General features: G+C 42.7%; 2 protein-coding genes across 3 annotated transcripts; one reads left to right on the top strand and one right to left on the bottom strand.

Annotated features, from left to right (window-relative positions):
• The first annotated feature begins 1,368 nt into the window (after window positions 1-1,368).
• On the top strand, window positions 1,369-3,630 carry LOC121586365 (rRNA-processing protein UTP23 homolog). Its single transcript, XM_041902989.2, has 3 exons — window positions 1,369-1,890; window positions 1,997-2,168; window positions 2,972-3,630. The coding sequence occupies exons 1-3, from the start codon at window positions 1,703-1,705 to the stop codon at window positions 3,362-3,364; spliced, it is 753 nt and encodes a 250-aa protein (XP_041758923.1). The 5' UTR covers window positions 1,369-1,702; the 3' UTR covers window positions 3,365-3,630.
• A 292-nt stretch (window positions 3,631-3,922) lies between these two features.
• LOC121586364 (double-strand-break repair protein rad21 homolog A-like) lies at window positions 3,923-14,371 on the bottom strand. Of its 2 annotated transcripts, none has more exons than XM_041902987.2 (14): window positions 14,265-14,371; window positions 13,117-13,304; window positions 12,692-12,821; window positions 12,286-12,385; window positions 11,989-12,095; window positions 11,440-11,652; window positions 10,748-10,867; window positions 7,885-8,013; window positions 7,386-7,609; window positions 6,940-7,087; window positions 6,473-6,618; window positions 6,077-6,241; window positions 5,661-5,744; window positions 3,923-5,529 (listed from the first exon to the last, which is right to left on the bottom strand). In XM_041902987.2, exons 2-14 carry the CDS (start codon window positions 13,258-13,260, stop codon window positions 5,338-5,340), a joined length of 1,902 nt encoding a protein of 633 aa, XP_041758921.1. In that variant the 5' UTR covers window positions 13,261-13,304; window positions 14,265-14,371; the 3' UTR covers window positions 3,923-5,337. The 2 variants fall into 2 exon arrangements, with proteins under 2 accessions (XP_041758921.1, XP_041758922.1); XM_041902988.2 differs by having other exon boundaries at window positions 14,276-14,361.
• Between the last annotated feature and the right edge of the window lie 7,626 nt (window positions 14,372-21,997).

Here is a 21,997-nt window from a genome sequence, read left to right as displayed (position 1 = left end):
GTCCAAATTTGAGATTTTTGGTTCCAACCGCCATGTCTTTGTGAGACGCAGAGTAGGTGAACGGATGACCTCCGCATGTGTGCTTCCCACCGTGAAGCATGGAGGAGGAGGTGTGATGGTGTGGGGGTGCTTTGCTGGTGACACGGTCTGTGATTTATTTTGAATTCAAGGCACACTTAACCAGCATGGCTACCACAGCATTCTGCTGCGATACGCCATCCCATCTTGTTTGCGCTTACATTTACATTTTACATTTAGTGGGACTATCATTTGTTTTTCGACAGGACAATGACCCAAAACACACCTCTAGGCTGTGTAAGGGCTATTTGACCAAGGAGAGTGATGGAGTGCTGCATCAGATGACCTGGCCTCCACAATCCCTCGACCTCAACCCAACTGAGATGGTTTGGGATGAGTTGGACTGCAGAGTGAAGGAAAAGCAGCCAGCAATTGCTCAGCATATGTGGGAACTCCTTCAAGACTGTTGGAAAAGCATTCCTCATGAAGCTGGTTGAGAGAATGCCAAGAGTGTGCAAAGCTGTCATCAAGGCAAAGGGTGGCTATTTGAAGAATCTCAAATATAAAATATATGTTGATTTGTTTAATACTTTTTGGGTTAGTACATGAGTCCATATGTGTTATTTCATAGTTTTGATGTCTTCACTATTATTCTACAATGTAAAAAATAGCAAAAATAAAGAAAAACCCTTTCATGAGTAGGTGTGTCCAAACTTTTGACTGGTAGTGTATGTATATTATTTTACTGCTCTAGGGATACAATTATTGTTTGGATAACCTTATTTACTATTTCGTATTGATTTTTAACTTTAATTTTTTCACTCCTTATGGGATGCGCACTGCAGAGAACACTGGAAGAAGAAATTTCACTGAACTACCACAGTGAATTATTGTAATGTTTGTTTATGTGCCATCCACCTTTGCACATAATAACTTGCTGACACAAAGGGTTGAATGGTTAGACATGATTACAAATGGCAGAAGTATTTTCATACAGTATTTATTTATTTATGTTATTTACATAGTTGGATGAAGGGACATTTCACACCCCATGCAGCACAGTGAGGTAATACTGTATTCATTGTGTAAAATATGTTATTCTTCACAACATTAGATTTAAAAAAGTTACGTTTCACAAAATAATATTTTTTACTTCAAATAGGCATATTTAATCATCAGTACTAGATGCCGCGTTCATGTGGTAGTCGGAACTAGGAAACTTGGAAATGTCCATCTTGCTAAATGGTTGAACGCGGCACGTGTATAACTACACCAGTTAGCAAATCGGAAATGTCAGAATTTCCTAGTTCCGACTAGTTCGTGAACATGGTATCACAGCACATAACGGAACTGGCTTGAGACAGCAACAGAAGTCTTGCTTCTGACGTTCTGTTTCCAGACGGACATTTTCAGCTGTTACTCAACGGAACAAACGTGTGTTTATATTTTTCATGCTCCTTGATTTGTAAATTTGCTCATATATGTGATTTGTTATGAATCCGTGAATAGTGTGTACTAGTAAACCGATACTGACGCACATTTACAGAATATAGATAATGCTCTCCGATATGCAACTGCGTCAATTTGAGTGATTTGTGTTGGATTTTTCAGCAAGTAATCCTATCGGACAAGCTCCTTTTAGTACATTATTGGGCTAGCTCGCTAGCAAGCTACGTTAGTCACAATGAAGATCAGACGACAAAAGCAAGCCAAAAAAACCATCAATTTCTACAAACACAACTTCAGTTTTAGGGAGCCCTTTCAAATTCTGATCGACGGGACGTTTTGCCAGGCGGCTCTGAAGAATAAGATTCAAATCAAAGAGCAGATGCCGAAATACCTCATGGGGGAGGTGCAACTTTGTACTACAAAGTGAGTGGGGGTTTGCTGTTGTAGTCAATGTCACACTGTCATGAGTTTTACCCAACGACTGATTTTTTTACTATTCAGTGTAAATGTGTGTTTTTATGTCCTACAGTTGTGCGCTGAAGGAACTTGAATCACTGAAGGACCTCTATGGTGCCAAACTCATCCTGCAACGGTATCAGGTTAGGAACTGCAAGCATTTCAAGAACCCCGTCTCTGCGTCAGAGTGTCTGCTGTCCATGATGGAAGGGACCAATCCTCACCACTACATTGTTGCCACACAGGTACGTGTTATAGCGTATCTTTACTTAGTTGGGTCAATCAATGGTCGGGTTTCCCTGCTTAGAGACGTTTCGTGCCACGTCAATTGACTGTGCCTTTGGGCACCAGATTGCTATAACATGGGGGTTGTGTTCCTCTGCTCAGATGTTGCAGACGCATGCCAGATCTTACAATGCCTGGATAAGTATCAGCTAACCACATAAATTATAGCAATCTGGTGCCCGATGGCACAGTCGATGACGTGGCACGCAAACATTGGTTGATGCATACAACGTCTGAGCAGGGGAACACGGCCATGATGTGGTGAGCTGCTACATAAAATACCTATCCAGGCGTTGTAAGATCAGGGATGCGTCAGCAACTCTTGAGCAGAGGCACATGCCTATGTGCTAGTCCAGGGTTCCCCAAATGGCTGGCAGTTTTATTTGGCAAAAACATTTAGAATGTATTGTTGGACATAAACGACACCAGGAAATCAGTTCGAAGTTATTTTAATTTTGAAAATCTGTTCCAACGCATAGGAGATACTCATGATTATATACAAATGTAAGCAAGGTTTGAAATTGTTTTAGTCAAATATTCTATGTTTGGGCTTCTTGCGGTCAATTTGCAGTCTATAAATTATTTGTAATTATGTTCTGCTCAAGAAAAAATTGGCCCGCCGCTGAATCTAGTTGATGATCCTTGTGCTAGACACTTGTCTCGTCAGCATCAACAACCAATAGTGCCGCCTATCTAGCTGCATGCATTCAGTCTATACCAGATGCACTGATTCACCTCTTCCTGTCTGATGTTTACATTTCAGGACCAAGAGGTGACATCAGGCCTGAAGAAGATCCCAGGCGTGCCTCTCCTGTATATCATCCTCAACACCATAGTGTTGGACAAACCCAGCCCGTGCTCGGTGAACCATGTGCAGGCTGTGGCTCTGGGAGAGATGGTCACCCCAGCTCAGCAGCAGAGCATTAACAGCCTGAAGGAGGTGCAGGGGATTGGGCAGGATGGAGAGCGCCGGGGCAAGAAGCGTAAGATGAAAATCTCCAACCCTAACCCGCTCAGCTGCCTGAAGAAGAAGAAGAAAAAACAGACACAGCTGCTTAAGACTGAGGGCGAGAAGAAGAAACGGAGCCGGCGAAGGAAACGCAGCAAGCCAGGGGGAGGGGAGGGTCCATCCCTCAAACCGACCCTAAACCCCTAGTGGTGGGAAGAGACTTTGTTTTGAGGGCAGGATATAAATGTTTTTTTCCACCATTCCCAAAGGTTGAACAACTGAATATAAGAAAGACTGTACATATTTTTTTTAATAGATAATGACCGTTTAGATCTTTATTAAACCAATTTGCTCTGCATTTGCCAGTTTAAAGGCATCCCAATTCAAGTTCCAAATACAGGTCCCCTGTAGCTCAGTTGGTAGAGCATGGCGCTTGCAACGCCAGGGTTGTGGGTTAGTTTCCCACGGGGGGCCAGTATGAAAATGTATGCACCCACTAACTGTAAGTCGCTCTGGATAAGAGCGTCTGCTAAATGACAAAAAGTCTGGAGAACATCTTTTGAAGAACACAATGAATCATGACATCAGCATGCTTCTAAAAACGTATCCTTAAACAGTTCACAATCTTGTTTTTGAACACCATTATGAGTTGAACGTCAGAAGGTATTGATCTTCTAAGTCATTATTATAGTAAGTCCATAGCCATTATACCCAATTCGCTGGCTCAATGAACCAGCTATGAAAAGGATTGTCATTGACATGAACTGTTGAAACAGTATTCATTTTATTAGAAAAGTAACAAGTTGCTTGGGCTCAGGACTACAGGCATGGCATCATAATACAATTATTGATGTGTAAGAATACACTTCAGCAACAGTATCTACAAGATGTGTCGTTTTGGGTTTTATACAGAAAGGAGAATGCAAGTTTACCGGCACATAGTTCAAAAGAAGGGATGCACTGAACCATTACATGATATACAATTTCAGAAGTTTGTGGATATCAAAACAATGCATTCGTTGTCATTGTAAAGGATGGTCAGAATTATTATAAATTGTGCTCTGCAGCGATGAACCATAAGATGAGCAATATCGTATTCAAGCTATCGAAGAATGACTATCGCAATGAGTTTAGTACAAACACCTACGCACATATTAACATAATTAAATTAAGACTTGCCATGTGATGTTTCCCAGTAGTTATCATTGCATCAAAACTGTCTGTTTTAGATTATTAATAAATACCAAATTAAAGTTTCTCTATATGCCAGAGATTACTTAACATTCAGCTGCATCAGAGTTGATTAATGAAATGAAATTTCCAGACACACACAGGTGACTTGAAATGTAGAGATTTTGTTGAAAACTATAGTTTAAAATATCTGATGCGAAAAATGCAGGCTTAACTAAGTCTCATTCTGAACAAAACATTAAGATCTGCAATAGATAGTTGATACGAGTATTTTCATTGTCATAGTATGTGACTTAAAGGGAATGATTCAAGTAATACCATAAAAATGCAATATCAGGAGCAATTACTTGGAATAAAAAAAATGGAGAAGGCAATGAGGGTACAGTTTCTATTTTTTTTTTTTTTTTTTTTAAACCTACATGATCCTCAAATCCCCACAACAATGGAGACCTATTCTAAATACCTGCAGCTATGAAAAAATTAAGTACAATCAGGGACTTAAGCACTTGTAAATGCAGAATTAAGAACTAACCCATTGGAACGCTTGAAGCTACTAAGATACTGTTGGTCTTCAAGATAAGATTGTTGGTGTATACTATTCAGTTGAGTGTTTCAGAAACTTGCTCAATACTACATGCTCCTTTTGGCTAAAGGGTAGAAAACATGATAACTATTTTTTAATGGGAGGGAAATAGAACCTTGGAACGCAACATGATTGGATTATCACTCACATTCTAGCTAAACACAAAGCGCTTTCATTGGATAACAAAAGCCCAAAAGACGGAATACGATATTCCCGCCAATCATGACATTCAGAGATTTCACCCCCCACCAATCGCCACTTGACCTTTAAAAAAACAAAAAAACATTTTTATCTCAAGAAAGACAAAAGCACATAGGTATATATATATATATAAAAAAAAAAGGCACAAGGACAGAGAAAACAAAAACACATAAAAAAAAATAATATATCAGCCAGTGTTGAGTCTCTAGATGAGGTGAAAGCGGGCTCCAGGGGTGGCGATGATGTCGCTGTAGGGCTCTGTCTGGTTGAGCTCCACCGCCTGCTGCTTTTTCAGAACCAGGAAACTGTAGAACTTGGCGGCGGCCTGCTTCTTGTTGTTGTTCCTGCACAGATCCAGCAGGCTAATTTGCTGGGCCCCCGTCTTGGCCATCACCCTCTGTTGAAGGGAGGGAGAGAACTGTTAGGTCACAGTTAAGACCCGGTTCTGGTTAGAAATGTAGGGATTGTTCACTTGGTGGGTCACAACGTCTAGTTGAGTTCTCTCGTAAAAGCTCTCCTATGACATACCTGCAGGCCGTGGAGCATCTGCTGGGTTCTCTTGTTCCATCTCTTCTCCTCTCGGTCCTGGTCTCCAGCCTGACCCTCCTCATCCTGCCATTGAACACACATAACATTAACTCTATATACATGCATACTACACATTAGCCAATGTACAAGCAACACAAGACAGGAAGAGACATGCTTCTGCAAACTCCTAGGCCTACATATTTAGCTTCCAAAGGAACATAAGACAGACTAGATCAGTGGTCACAAGCCATGGTCCAAGAAAGCCACATTGTCTCCAGGCTATTCCTCCAGCCCTACACTAACACACAGTCCCATCAGCTGTTTAGTGCTTGCTTGGAACACAAGCTTGCACACCCTGTAGCTCTCCAGGACCAGGGTTGGCGGTGACCTCTGGAACATCTTCGTATCTATCTCACCTCGTCTGAGTCGTCCTCGCCGTCCTTCTTGTCCTTCTTCTCCTCTATCAGGTCGAGCTCAGGGAACTGGCTGAGGTTGGTGCTGTCCTCGGGGGGCAGCGCCAACGTCATGTCCAACTGCTGGGACACACCTGAATGGTTGGCGGCCTGTTCCAGAGTACCCATCTGGATGGAGAGAGAGGAAGAATGTTTGAGTGAGTGATTGAGTAGGGGGTTGAATATGGGCAAAAAGGTAAAAGCAGGTCTAACTTCTATCAAAAAGCACTAATGAGATCTCTCAGTGCATACAATATCAAACACCAAAAAGCCTTGTATGCTAGACAAACTGCCTTTGAAAGTTTCCCTAGCCATGGTTAAACAGGGCTTGAGCGACGAGAGGAGGAAAGAGGCACTCACGGGCAAGGCTGGCTCTGTGTCCTGGGCCTTGCGTTTCTGGCCGTGCGTGGATGAGGGTGGGGGCATGACTGACTCGTCCAGGGTGGTCCTGCTGCCCTCCATGGCTGATGCCTGCAGTACACTGGGCTCCTCCAGGATTGTCTGGTCTGGAGAATGGACAATGTCACACAGAAAGAACATTAAAAACGTAGCACCAATCAAAGGTATTGAGTACAAGTACATGACTGTTATGGTTCAGCATCGGATGAGGTGCTTATGTCAGATTGGGAGTCTGTCTGCTCCACTGGTGTTGAAGAAATTTGAAGTGTACTACTTTGAATGTATCCATGCGTCTACTTTGAATAGTAGCCTGTGTCTTTATATTATATCCATGCTAAGAGTTGGCCCTCTAGCCTATAAATGGCATCTACTGTAAAGGATTGCACTGTTGCCATTCAGTAGTGAGTTAACTTAGTGGAGTATCTCACCGATGATGTCCCTCTGCATGGCCTCCTCTCTGGGCACCTCAGGGTTCTCCAGGTCCTTTAGGAACTCATCCAGGCTGTCTGCCTCACCTCCCTTCCTCCTCTTCCTCATTTCGTCTGGCACCAGGGGGGTCAGGGTGCGGGTGAACATCTACAGAAAGAATGGGACAGAGAGAGAGAGGAGAGAGGACAGAGTCAGTGTTGAAAAAAGAAAGAGGCTAGGTAGCAACAACATGCACAAAACCCCTAAAGTAGTGGCTACATTGTCCTCACAAACTAACTGTTGAGAATAGAAACGTATATAGAAAAGCTCTAATGAAAGAGGTTCAGGAACTAACATGCACACATCTGGGGGGAACACAGAAAGCCATTGCCAGGTGCTGGATTGAGAACAATAACACAGTAAACAGCCCTTGTTTGTCTAACTACCAGACCAGTTGCTGGGTTACCTTGAGAAGCCTGCCGTTCCAGAGGGGCTGTGCTGGCAGGGAGAAGAGCTTCTCCACACCTCCCGTCTCTTTCCACATCATCAGCTTCTTTGTGGGCGGCGCAAGGTCCAGCGTGGTGACGATGTCAGAGTAGTCGCTGAGCTGGGCACGGATGGTCTTGCTGTCCAGCTCCTTCAGGTTGTCCACAATTAGCTTCCTCTTCCTCTTGGCTTTGGTTTCCTTCACTGTGAGGTGTAAAGAGAAAATAACTTGTAAGTGAATAGTGACATTTGGTGGCAGAAGTGGGATCCAGAGTGGAAGGGATGCCTTGAAAGACAAGCAACTCAAAGTGTTGAAGAAGATTTCTTGAGTGCTGCTAAACTCCAAGAAGAGCAGTGGTGCTACTAATTGAATATGTTATGACATAGGCCTATCAGATGTAGTGACAGACATAACAATACGGGTTTATTATAATATCATAACATGAATATAAACATTTGTTGAGAGGTTGTGGGCTGACCTGTGATGTCGATGGGCTCCAGAGCGAAGGCCTCCTCTTCGTTGTGTACCAGCGTGGTCTGCTCCGTCTGGTCCTGCATGGTGGGCAGGGGCTCCGCTGGGTCTGAGTCTGGGCTGTCTGGACCTCCCGCTACACACACACACACACACACACACACACACACACCACCATAAAGACATACACTGAGTGTACAAAACATAAGAAACGCCTGCTCTTTCCATGACAGATTGACCAGGTGAAAGCTATGATCCCTTATTGATGTACCTGTTAAATCAGTGTAGATATAGGGAGGAGACTGTTTTGATGAGTGAGTTCATGTTTAAGTTTTACTCAGCACTGTCAACACTTTCTATTCAACACTACTTCCACTAATGCTACAACCAGCACTGCAGCTGCAATGAATGCATAGGAAAGTGTATTGATAGGCTTGTGTTGTTATTATTAGTGGCTTGGGTATTTTTTTTATATAGTACCAGTCAAAAGTTTGGACACACCTACTCATTCAAGGGTTTTTCTTTATTTTTACTATTTTCTACATTGTAGAATAGTGAAGACATCAAAACTATGAAATAACAAATATGGAATCATGTAGTAAACAAAAAAGTGTTAAACAAATCAAAATATATTTTATATGAGATTCTTCAAAATAGACACCCTTTGCCTTGATGACAGCTTTGCACACTCTTGGCATTCTCTCAACCAGCTTCACCTGGAATGCTTTTCCAACAGTCTTGAAGGAGTTCGCACATATGCTGAGCACTTGTTGGCTACTTTTCCTTCACTCTGCTGTCTGACTCATCCCAAACCATCTCAATTGGATTGAGGTCGGGGATTGTGGAGGCCAGGTCATCTGATGCAGCACTCAATCACTCTCCTTCTTGGTAAAATAGCCCTTACACAGCCTGGAGGTGTGTTGGGTCATTGTCCTGTTGAAAAACAAATGATAGTCCCACTAAGCGCAAACCAGATGGGATGGCGTATCGCTGCAGAATGCTGTGGTAGTCAAGCTGGTTAAGTGTGAATTCTAAATAAATCACAGACAGTGTCACCAGCAAAGCACCCCCACAACATAACACCTCCTCTTCCATGCTTTATGGTGGGAACTACACATGCGGAGATCATCTGTTCACCTACACCGCGTCTCACAAAGACACAGCGGTTGGAACCAAGAATCTCCAATTTGGACTCCAGACCAAAGGACAAATTTCCACCGGTCTAATGTCTATTGCCTGTGTTTCTTGGTCCAAGCAGGTCTCTTCTTATTATTGGTGTCCTTTAGTAGTGGTTTCTTTGCAGCAATTCGACCATGAAGGCCTGATTCACACAGTCCCCTCTGAACAGTTGATGTTGAGATGTGTCTGTGACTTGAATTCTGTGAAGCATTTATTTGGGCTGCAATTTCTGAATGCTGATAACTATAATGAACTTATCCTCTGCAGCAGAGGTAACTCTGGGTCTTCCATTCCTGTGGCGGTCCTCATGAGAGCCAGTTTCATCATAGCGCTTGATGGTTTTTGCAACTGCACTTGAAGTAACTTTCAAAGTTCTTGAAATGTTCCGTATTGACTGACCTTCATGTCTTAAAGTAGTGATGGACTGTCGTTTCTCTTTGCTTATTTGAGCTGTTCTTGCCATTATATGGACTTGGTGTTTTACCAAATAGGGCTATCTTTTGTATACCCCCCTACCTTGTCACATCACAACTGATTGGCTCAAACGCATTAAGGAAAGAAATTCCACAAATGAACTTTTAAAAAGGCACACCTGTTAATTGAAATGCATTCCAGTTGACTACCTCATGAAGCTGGTTGAGAGAATGCCAAGAGTGTGCAAAGCTGTCATCAAGGCAAAGGGTGGCTATTTGAAGAATCTCAAATATAAAATATATTTTGATTTGTTTAACACTTTTTTGTTTACTGCAAGATTCCATATGTGTTATTTCATAGTTTTGATCTCTTCACTATTATTCTACAATTGAAAAAATAGTAAAAATAAAGAAAAACCCTTTAATTTGTGCATGAGGCAGAAATAATGCAGTGCTACTCGAGTTTCGCCATCAGCTGGAAGACTGTGTCCCTTTTTGGTCAGTGTCAGCGGAGGAAAGGGAAAGCGGAGGGACGCTGAAAGGCAGACCCTCAATCTGCTGCCCTCTCCCTCCATTGAGACTGACCATCTGATGCAGGCTCCATCAGCCCAGTAAAATAAAAAAGCGAATTATTAAAAATGTATGCTCACTCAGCTGTGCCTCACAAGTAACACAACAACTGATCTATTACCGGTGTGATCATATAGCCTACCTCAAATGTTGAATTGTAAATAAATAAATAAATAAATAAATATGTTCTGAAAAGAACAACAATGCATTGGCAGGCCAAGTCAAGCAAAGCCAATGTGGTGATAATGTTTTGGGCCCATAGCCTGCTGCACAAACCTCATTACTACTGCACTGTTTTTAATAGGTTAATGTTGCATAGGCTTACGTTTTTTAAGTCATGTAAAAACAAGTCTGAACAGTAGACCTTGGCTTGCATTTTGACACAGAAAGTTATCTTGACTCAAAAATATTGTGTTTTCAGCTGGTGTAAAAAAACACTAACGTAAAAGACACAAAAACGTAAGTCGCTCTGGATAAGAGCGTCTGCTAAATGACTAAAATGTAAATGTAAAAACGAAACGCAAGTACGGGAAGCATAGAAATAGCGCACATAGAAAATATCCACAGCTTCTTAGACTTGCTTTCAATGAGAATGACAGATATATCACACACATTTCTATGTGAATTTGGTTGGGTCGCCCAAAACGTTACATATTGCAGCTTTAAAATCACTTTTGGAAATAGCACATGGCAAGTGTTGCAACTCACGTGAGAGGGCATCAAAGTCGTCTTCGTCATCGTGGTCCTGCAGTCTCAGCACACTCTCGGTGATGGCAGGAGGGTCGTCGAAAATGCCACCCCCATCCTCGTTACTGAGGAGCTTGTCAACTAGAGACAGACAGGAGAGTGGAAATGCTCAGCAGGAGTTAAAACATTTACATTTTAGTCATTTAGCAGATGCTCTTATCCAGAGCGACTTACAGTTAGTGAGTGCATACATTTTTTCATACTGGCCCCTCGTGGGAAACGAACCCACAACCCTGGCGTTGCAAGCGCCATGCTCTACCAAGTGAGCTACAGGGTACCTTAGCTAACAGGTAATTCCCAATTGAGCTGACACATGCAGTGTTTACTGCGAATGCAGTCTCCACAAACAAGGGAACATTGCCTTTACATTTCTATTGCGCAACTCTTCAGTTCTACAGAATGTATCGAGCCCCAGGGCTACCTTAGCAAACAGGGTTTTTAGACCAGATACATTCATTAATGTAAACAATTAATTGGCCACATTAGTCATGGAGAAGGTAAGGGCTGTCTCCCAAATATATTTCGTTCCTCCCACACCTGTGCACACTTCAGGAGGAAGGAGATATTATTGGGACGCACCCAAGGAGACAAGGAAAGAAAAGCTTTTAACAGAATTTGGACGTATCCCAACCCAGATTATCCTTCCTTCTTACCCAGCATGCCTCCCTCGCTGTCAGCCATGGGGTCCTCTCCGAAGTCATCTTTGTACTGGTCGTCGTATTCCAGGTGGTTGGACTTGTCTGGGACAGGGGCCCCCGAGGTCTCTGGGTCTAGGAGCAGGTTAGAGGCTGACGCCACGTGGATGATGTCCACCTCGAAGGCACTCTCCTCCCGCATCATCTCCCGGTCGTCCATCCCAAAGTCAGCTGAAGGGGAGAGAACATTGAGTATGTTAGAATGCGTTTTCGCAAGTGTATATACAACAATAATGTGTGGCAGGGTTTGTCGTACTAGGAAGGGAGGAGCTTGGAATGGGATGAGATAGGCTGGAGTATGGGTGCATTTCAAGCATCTGCCTGGATATGAAACCATGGTAAAAACATGGTAAGCCACTACCAAGCATTTGCTATCACCTATCCAGATCAGTGCAGATGAGGTGAAGGAGATGAAGAAAGGAAGCCACTACAGATTGAGATGCAGCAAAGGTTTAGTTTGAAGAGTGAGGTGGTGAAAGGATTGGAGTAGGAGGCCAGGCTATGTACCGAAGTCATTCTCCTGCAACAAGCTCAGGTTGCCCACCTCCTCCCTCATGGTGATCTCTTCCACTCGACTCTGGTTCAATGTGAACTGCTTGGTTACATCGATGTCGCTGCAAAGACAACATAAATCACTAACACTGAGCGAAGGAACATCTAATGCACTTGATACAAGCAAATCAATACCCGTAAGAGCATACAGGACATATACATAAATGGAGACCTGCACTCATCGATGCTACATGAAAAATATAAAAAAAACACATTTAAACTTGTTGGGCTCCGATGACATGCAGGACTCACTCTAGGTCTGGTAGTGGCTGGTCGAAGTCGTGGAACTCTTCTGGCATGGTGATGGCGTTGTAGGCAGCTTCTCTGTTCTCCTCTGGCAGATCCACCACACCTGAGAGGGCAGGGATGGAGGCAAGAGTCAGGCCAACTCAGACCCACATAATACACAGCCATAACATCTTCCTACAATGTCAGTACAGTCTAACAGCCCAGTGTGCCTCTCACACGTTTCATATTGGGACCCTTTCAGGAGCCCCAATTTCAGTTCATTCAACAGTATATGAAAATGCCAAAACCAACGGCAAAATGAAGATTTAAAGGAGATGGAGGTTGAGCCAAACTGTATCTCTGAGTCTTGAATGTAAAAAAAAAACTAAGAAGATGTTGGACCAGTCCAGCCCCCTAGCCAATACATTACCTGGTCTGAAGGCCATCTTGATCTTGATGAATGCCTCATTACAGTCAGCCAACAAGTACTTGGCTTTCCTGTTGTAGATCCTCACCACCCCCAGGAGTAGATGACCTGACGTACGCAGGGCCATTTTCACCTGGACAAATAAAGAATAAGAAATAATGTAATTTACTTTAACACAGTGTTCAGAAATACACTTCCCCCTATGGCGAGATAATTCACTTCAAATCAGCATCTACAACTCTAGTATGCTCATGCGTCATGTCTTGACTCACAGCCAGTGTGTTGAAAATTGACCCTCTTCTACTGGTTTACGCAACACTAGTCTGTCAAAGTACCCTTACTGCAGCATTACTCTAGTGGAGACTAGACAGTGCAGCACATGACTGAAACACATAATAGAAGCCCTGTATCGATGATAGCTTGTTTACCTTGGGGCAGATGATGCTCTCCACACTGCTCTCCAGGTTGCATTCAAACACATGAGCCTTGGTGAGCTTCTTATCCCAGTGGGCCGCTAGCCAGATCTTGGCCAGCGGCCCACGTTTGCTGAGGACAAAGTGGGCGTAAAACATTGTCCCAGCACCTTCTCACCAATGGGTGAGGGGGGGACACCAGCCTGCAGGGACAAAGGTTTGAAAAAACTTCCAATCACAAGAAGTGATACACTTTTGATGGTCATATTGAATAAGGAAAGATTGGACTCAATCTGTCACAGTAACATTTGACTGTGTCATCAGTCCTCTCCGCTGGCAGACCAAAAACACTTTTCACGCTGCATTGCATGAAGAAAGTGCGTTGTGGATAAATGCTAATAAAATGAATAAATAACAACGATTGAATACTAAGAAGTTAAATTATGTAATTAAATAAATAAATTAAAATGGGGTAATTTTGTGATTTGTTTACTTAAACGAAGAATTTGCAACTATATCTGTCAAGCTAACTAGTTAGCTACTGAGGCCCAATCTGGGCGCTGTCCTGATCTTTCGGTACCTACCGTCCATGTGGAGGGGGGCGGAGGTTGACACAGAGCTAGTTTTCGTAAATTGAACCACATACTGTACTTAAACATATCGGAATATTTATTAACAATGGACAACTAGCTCAGTTGTCAAAAGGTATACATATAACTATATTACCTAGCTAAATTAGTTAGGAACCCAATCGTTTGGATTGTAAAGAAATTTTTTAAAAAACCGGGCCTCGGCGCGAGCCCAAACTAGCTAACCGTAGGCAACTATCTTTTTGGTGTTTTGCAGGAGACGCGCGCGCCACAGTGATCTGAATTTATTTCCATAAATATTGGTACAATATAGCGTTCCAGTTTAATAAACCAATGTGAAGTTAGCTAAATACCCACAGTACAACAGGTAGGTAGTTAACAGAATAGGATAACTAATGTAATGTTACCAACCAGTGTGTGCAACGACGTAACCAACAACCTCCTGTAATTTCCAAAACAGAGCGCGTATTCTGATAAGATTTTTGGTTCGGGTCTACAAAAACGGAATCCAACATACAGAACATTAGCTTCATTCCAGTAAATGAAAGTATATTTGAAATGTAAACAACTCACCAATTACGCACCAATTGTAGTTGTTTTGGGCGGCCGTAGTTTACTTTTTTCCACCCCTTCTCCTCCTCCCACTAAAAACAAACAAAATGGCGCGGACTTTTTGGTTTCTTCCGCCCGCCCAAATATTATTTTCAAATCCACAGGATGTTTACAAGACCGTCAGCGGTTTCCACTAGTTACCACCACAGCCACAAAGTCAAAATGGTATATCTGGTAAAAATGTATGAAAACAAAAATGAGCTTTTAGGTCTTGATTCAAGGTTAGGCATAAGGTTAGCATCGTGGTTAAGGTTAGGTTTAAAATCAAATTTTAATCAGAAAAATTGTTGAAATAGGCGGGGTTTATGACTTTGTGGCTGTGGTTACTAGTGAAGACCCAAGTAAGCGGGTGGTCAGGCAATAGCGAATATTTTTTTATAACTAAAACAAGATAAAACACAGCCTGTCCTTTCCAATGGGAACAAATGAGTCATAGTGGGCAGAACAAGCAAGGAGGTGGGCAGAGCCAAGCACGAGCTAGCGAGATCATATTTGCCTGTTCTAGCAAACATCTGCATATCTCCGTTAGGGAACGCAGACTGTGAAACGCGCGTGTGCAAAAACTAAATTCGCCTTTGCACTCCTACACGACGCGATTTTTAAAAACTTTGGCAAAGGGTAAAGTCTACAAAACTTAGTCCACTCTGTTCATAACAGATTCTAGTTTTGGGAACAGAAAACTGTATTGAGATCAAATGTTTCATCATGAGAAAATTTGCAGAATGTCGGCCAAAATCCATCTCCATCCATCTTCTCCCACTGCTGGCCACTGGGCTTCCTCTCCCTACCATATTTGTTAGTGAGTGGAAACGTCAAGCAAATGCTTCACATTTATACATCCGGTGAAATATCTGTCTCATTGTTCTATATGTGGCCAGTGCCGATTTTAGCATGTAAATCTTGGTGGTGCAAGATTAGTTATTTTTTTATGCATGCAAGAAAAGCCACAACACAACATTAAACAATACATTTAATTGCACTACAACGGTGACCAAAAACTGTTAGGGCCTACAAAAAGCTGTCCCAACAGCAGAGCTTTCTTTTCAGCACAATGGAGTGAATCCTTACCACTGCTACACCTGGCCATCAGCCGAGCCTTGTCTGGCAGCGAAACAGTTCATTCAGCCTCATTTACTGCCTTTAAAAAAACATAGCTGATTTGGCTAGCTTGCTTAAACAAATGTGGTTTCTACTGACAATTGAGATGTACAAACTATGGAATAAGGGGACGATGAGCAGATAAGAGGCAATCTGTCATTTCGATTAAGACGGACGTAGTCAATATAACTATTTGTTCAGCACTTTTGAAATGTACAGCGACAGAATTCAGAACATGGGCCGTTCTTACAGTATTCTCCCTGTACAACAAGGGGGCATATAAGCAGACAATGAAAGCTCTTACAATATTTGATGATTCAATTTCTCTAAAACAGACTATTAGCTACATGTGCACCACCAAGTCAGAACAGTAGGCTAAATTATGAGGGGAAAATGGACCAAATTATTAGGGTGAGGCACATGGGCTACTAACAGCTTACTACACAACATAACATTTTTTTTTTTGTAAATTTTATTTTAAAGGATTTTCTTTTGCAATTTAGTACAAAACAAAAGCACACAAAAAACTAACAAAAAAACACAGCTGCCAGACATATGAAATGAAGTATTGCTTAAGCAAGACATGGGACAAGAATAGAGCAACAATGACAGTCACAACAACAATAAGCGTTCCTACTCAGTGTTCACAGTTAGTCTCTGTCCAGACGGTCCAGAAACGGAACCCAAATGTTGAGAAATCTGCTGGAGGAGTTAGTCCTGAAAAAATGAATATTTTCCAAGTTAATGGTGTTAATAATTTCTGCTAGCCATCTACTGAAGCAAAGGGGGGTGGGTGACTTCCATTCTGTGAGATTTTACATTTTTTTCAGCCACCATTCCAAACATGTTCCTCATAGGATGATCTTAGAACAGACTCTGAGCAGCCAAAAAGAGCAAGTTCTGCATCAGGTTCAATGGCCCTCTCATATACCTTTGAGTTCCAATTAAAGATGTTCCTCCAAAAAGTATTAAGTAGGGGGCAGAGCCAAAAAATATGAGTTAATGAACCCTCTGAGGCTGAACCCACACAGTGAGGAGACCTGGGGGTAAATTCTATGTAATTTGGTTTTGGAGTTATGAAGTCTATGCATGACTTGTATTGTATCAATTGAAATCTGGCATTGATGGAACAGGAATGAATTCTAGACAGGGCTTCTCCCCATACATCATCTGAGATGTTAATATTTAACTCTTTACCCCAGGTCTCCTTGAGATGACCAGTAGAGGCCAGTAGAGGAGTCAGACTGTGAGATGAGGTGTTTTGAGTTTGGGGGGGGGGGGGGTTCATAAAATGAATGTTGTACAGGGAGGGTGTCAACATTTTGAATTTTCCCTTTGATATAGTGTCTGACTTGTAAATAACTGAAAAAAAGTGAATGGGAGAGATTTAATTTATTATTTAATTGGATGAATGATGCTAATTGCTTATCTTTCTTTTCTCTCCAAAACTCTTGAGCGTGCCGTCTTTAGCCAACTCTCTTGTTATCTCTCTCAGAATGACCTTCTTGATCCAAACCAGTCAGGTTTCAAGACTGGTTATTCAACTGAGACTGCTCTTCTCTGTGTCACGGAGGCTCTCCGCACTGCTAAAGCTAACTCTCTCTCCTCTGCTCTCATCCTTCTAGACCTATCTGCTGCCTTTGATACTGTGAACCATCAGATCCTCCTCTCCACCCTCTCCGAGTTGGGCATCTCCGGCGCGGCTCACTCTTGGATTGCGTCCTACCTCACAGGTCGCTCCTACCAGGTGGCGTGGCGAGAATCTGTCTCCGCACCACGTGCTCTCACCACTGGTGTCCCCCAGGGCTCAGTTCTAGGCCCTCTCCTATTCTCTCTATACACCAAGTCACTTGGATCTGTCATATCCTCACATGGTCTCTCCTATCATTGCTACGCAGACGACACACAATTAATCTTCTCCTTTCCCCCTTCTGATAACCAGGTGTCGAATCGCATCTCTGCATGTCTGGCAGACATATCAGTGTGGATGACGGATCACCACCTCAAGCTGAACCTCGGCAAGACGGAGCTGCTCTTCCTCCCGGGGAAGGACTGCCCGCTCCATGATCTCGCCATCACGGTTGACAACTCAGTTGTGTCCTCCTCCCAGAGTGCAAAGAACCTTGGCGTGACCCTGGACAACACCCTGTCGTTCTCCGCTAACATCAAAGCGGTGACCCGATCCTGTAGGTTCATGCTCTACAACATTCGCAGAGTACGACCCTACCTTACACAGGAAGCGGCACAGGTCCTAATCCAGGCACTTGTCATCTCCCCGTCTGGATTACTGCAACTCGCTGTTGGCTGGGCTCCCTGCCTGTGCCATTAAACCCCTACAACTCATCCAGAACGCTGCAGCCCGTCTGGTGTTCAACCTTCCCAAGTTCTCTCACGTCACCCCGCTCCTCCGCACACTCCACTGGCTTCCAGTTGAAGCCCGCATCTGCTACAAGACCATGGTGCTTGCCTACGGAGCTGTGAGGGGAACGGCACCTCCGTACCTTCAGGCTCTGATCAGTCCCTACACCCAAATGAGGGCACCTCTGGCCTGCTGGCCCCCCTACCTCTGCGGAAGCACAGTTCCCGCTCAGCCCAGTCAAAACTGTTCGCTGCTCTGGCACCCCAATGGTGGAACAAGCTCCCTCACGACGCCAGGACAGCGGAGTCACTCACCACCTTCCGGAGACACTTGAAACCCCACCTCTTTAAGGAATACCTGGGATAGGATAAAAGTAATCCTTCTACCCTCCCCCTATCCCACCCCCCCAAAAAATAAAAATAATAATAATAATAATAATTGGATATATTGTAAAGTGGTTGTCCCACTGGCTATCATAAGGTGAATGCACCAATTTGTAAGTCGCTCTGGATAAGAGCGTCTGCTAAATGACGAAAATCTAAAATGTAAATGTATGTATATGTAAATTGTGGCCAGTCCCTTCCCCCTCATTCAACAAACACCTTATCAGACCGAGATGGAACAAAATAATGATTAAAGCATATCGGGGTGTATACAGAGGTATCAGGCACCTTATAAACATTGTTAATCTGGTTTAAAATTCTTAAAGAATTTCTTAAAACAAAGTTGTTGCCTGTCAGTTTGTTTGGGCACTCTGCTTTGGAGAAAAGCAAGGCTGGAAGAGAGGAATTTGTTACAGACTTGACTTCCATATTTAGCCACAGGTGGGCAACAGTGTCCAATTTATCCGTTAAACCCAGTTGCCAGTACATTAATGCCCTGTCATTTGCAGCCCGGTAATAATGCCTAATGCCTAAGCCGCCACTTTCCTTGGGCTTTTGCAAGTGAGCTTTACAAATACGATGTTTTTTGTAACCCCAGACAAATGACAAGATTGTCGAGTCCAAAGTCTTTAAAAAATGATGAGGTAAGAAAAATTGGAAGATTCTGGCAAAGATAAAAAACCTGGGAAGAGAAACCATTTTTATGGCATTAATGCGCCCCATCATAGAAAGAGGCAATATTCTCCAGCTCTCTATGTTTTGTTTTAGCTTTGCAACCAGCTCACTGTGTAGTTAAGCTTGAAGTTGAGCTTTGGATTTCTAGGTATTTTTAGTCCCAGGTAAGTTAAGTGGTCATGCACCACTTTAAATGGTATCCTCTCTAGCTCACTTGCTGTAATATTATCTGAGATACACAAGATCACTTTCCCCCAATTTATTGAATAACAAGATAGTTTGCCAAATGAATTGACACTACACATCCAAGTATATCTGACCAAATTATGAAAGACAAGCATTGTAATTTTGAATTCCGTAAAGTGAGTGTGGAAGAGGTGACATTTTTGTTATGGTCTATCAACAATGCAAGCCACCGGGGTCTGACAACTTGGATGGAAAATTACTGAGGACAATAGCAAACGATATTGCCACTCCTATTTGCCATATTTTCAATTTAAGCCTACTAGAATGTGTGTGCCCCCAGGCTTGGAGGGAAGCAAAAGTCATTCCGCTACCTAAGAATAGTAAAGCCCCCTTTACTGGCTCAAATAGCCGACCAATTAGCCTGTTACCAACCCTTAGTAAACTATTGGAAAAATTGTGTTTGACCAGATACAATGCTATTTTACAGGAAACAAATTGACAACAGACTTTCAGCACGCTTATAGGGAAGGACATTCAACAAGCATAGCACTTACACAAATGACTGATGATTGGCTGAGAGAAATTGATGATAAAAAGATTGTGGGGGCTGTTTTGTTAGACTTCAGTGCGGCTTTTTACATTATCGATCATAGTCTGCTGTTGGAAAAACGTATGTGTTATGGCTTTACTTCACCTGCTATATTATGGATACAGAGTTACCTGTCTAACAGAACACAGAGGGTGTTCTTTAATGGAAGCCTCTCCAACATAATCCAGGTAGAATCAGGAATTCCCCAGGGCAGCTGTCTAGGCCCATTACTTTTTTTCAATCTTTACTAATGACATGCCACTGGCTTTGAGTAAAGCCAGAGTGTCTATGAATGTGGATGACTCGACACTAAGTCATGTTTTTCAGAGGGGTCAAATACTTATTTCCCTCATTAAAATGCAAATCAATTTATAACATTTTTGACATGCGTTTTTCTGGATTTTGTTGTTGTTATTCTATCTCTCACTGTTCAAATAAACCTACCATTAAAATTATAGACTGATAATTTCTTTGTCAGTGGGCAAACGTACAAAATCAGCAGGGGATCAAATACTTTTTTCCCCTCACTGTACATACGCAGCATGTGAGTTTCAAGTTTGGGGAAGATCATTTTCACCATAAAAATGCACCTTTATAATAAAAGCATTACATGCATAATCGCATTTGCGGTCACTTTTGATAATGTTGTTTTCCTGCTAATGGAACATTCACTCTTATAGCCTATAGCCTTGCTGCGCTTATGTGAAGAAATAGCCTAATAGTTTATCAACATTTTAAGCTAAACGTTCTGATCTGTTGCGTCAGCCTCATTGCGTAATTTTGTTGTTGTTGATGCTAGTGGTTGTATTAATTTGGGATCTATCGCATCCCACAACTGTCCCAGACTATGTTTGGAATATTTATTTCCTCGCACAGAATAGGTCAACTTTTGTGCTATGGGGGATAGTAGATTGACATAGGCTAGTGCTTTTGCTGTTCGTTAGGCATACTCATCTTGTTGGCTTCCAATATCTTCAATATGCGCCTCGGAATTGGATAGAACGTGCGCAGGTGCATCCCAGATGTGTCTGTCTTCACTTGTAGCCTGTGAGAAAGACCCGTTAACGTGACAGAGAGCCATGTGAGTGAGAGCTGCTTCGGAGCATCCAGCATGCAGGGAATCAAAATTATTTTATTCAGCCCAAGGGCACAACAGCCACTAACCGCAAAAGGCATGTATTGTTTTAGGGGGCATTACAGCCACACAAAGGGGATGCCGCCGGGAAATTCGAGGCATTATCAAGTGGTTGTCAAATTGTAAATGAGAGACTGATGAAGTGTGTACAGCCTGCACATAAAACAAAGCAGAGCTCGTGCCTTTCATGTGAAAGCCCAACGTTTTTTATTACAACTAAAGTTACATAAATAACTCTAAATTAAGCATATAGGAGTACCTGTTTCTTTGTTAACACTCAACACAGAATAGCCGCATGTGTGCACTCCCTCAAATCGTTTGGAGAAAATATCCTTTCTATTTTATTCATCTTTGTTCAATTGTATTCTTCATACTTTAAAATACTATAAAATACATCAAAACTATGAAATACCACATATGGAATCATGTAGTAACCAAAAATGTTTTAAACAAATCAAAATATATTTTGCTTGGGCCAAGAAACACAAGCAATGGACATTAGACCAGTGGAAATCTGTCCTTTGGTCTGATGAGTTCAAATTGGAGATTTTTGGTTCCAACCGCCGTGTCTTTGTGAGACGCAGAGTAGGTGAACGGATGATCTCTGCATGTGTGGTTCCCACCGTGAAGCATGGAGGAGGAGGTGTGATGGTGTGGGGGTGCTTTGCTGGTGACACTGTCAGTGATTTATTTAGAATTCAAGGCACACTTAACCAGCATGGCTACCACACCATTCTGCAGCGATATGCCATCCCATCTGGTTTGCGCTTAGTGGGACTATCATTAGTTTTTCAACAGGACAATGACCCAAAACACACCTCCAGGCTGTGTAAGGGCTATTTGACCAAGGAGAGTGATGGAGTGCTGTATCAGATGACCTGGCCTCCACAATCACCTGACCTCATCCCAATTGAGATGGTTTGGGATGAGTTGTACCGCAGAGTGAAGCAAAAGCAGCCAACAAGTGCTCAGCATATGTGGGAGCTCCTTCAAGACTGTTGGAAAAGCATTCCAGGTGAAGCTGGTGGAGAGAATGCCAAGAGTGTGCGAAGCTGTCATCAAGGCAAAGGGTGGCTACTTTGAACAATCTCAAATATAAAATATAGGGAGAACACTTCTCACGTACCTGTCCATACGTCCCGCGATCAGACACTGATTAGTACTGCTTGGTATAGTGAAACTAGCAGGGAAAACTGAGCAAGGGAACACAGGGAAGTGAGGGCATAAATACACAGGTGAATCAGATAGACACAGGTGACACCAATAGGA

The sequence above is a fragment of the Coregonus clupeaformis genome, chromosome 17 (genome assembly GCF_020615455.1).
Source record: "Coregonus clupeaformis isolate EN_2021a chromosome 17, ASM2061545v1, whole genome shotgun sequence".
NCBI lineage: Eukaryota > Metazoa > Chordata > Actinopteri > Salmoniformes > Salmonidae > Coregonus > Coregonus clupeaformis.
The sequence above is the reverse complement of the archived record's forward strand: the minus strand, read 5'-3'. Positions and strand labels throughout refer to the sequence as shown.

Coding starts and splice junctions, on each gene's coding strand:
- LOC121586365 (XM_041902989.2), top strand. CDS start 1,703: ATGAAGATCAGACGACAAAAGCAAGCCAAAAAAACCATCAATTTCTAC. Junction 1,891..1,996: donor GTGCAACTTTGTACTACAAA/GTGAGTGGGGGT, acceptor TATGTCCTACAG/TTGTGCGCTGAAGGAACTTG. Junction 2,169..2,971: donor ACTACATTGTTGCCACACAG/GTACGTGTTATA, acceptor TTTACATTTCAG/GACCAAGAGGTGACATCAGG.
- LOC121586364 (XM_041902987.2), bottom strand. CDS start 13,260: ATGTTTTACGCCCACTTTGTCCTCAGCAAACGTGGGCCGCTGGCCAAG. Junction 8,014..10,747: donor CGACTTTGATGCCCTCTCAC/GTGAGTTGCAAC, acceptor GTGTGTGTGTAG/CGGGAGGTCCAGACAGCCCA. Junction 5,530..5,660: donor AGATGCTCCACGGCCTGCAG/GTATGTCATAGG, acceptor TCCCTTCAACAG/AGGGTGATGGCCAAGACGGG.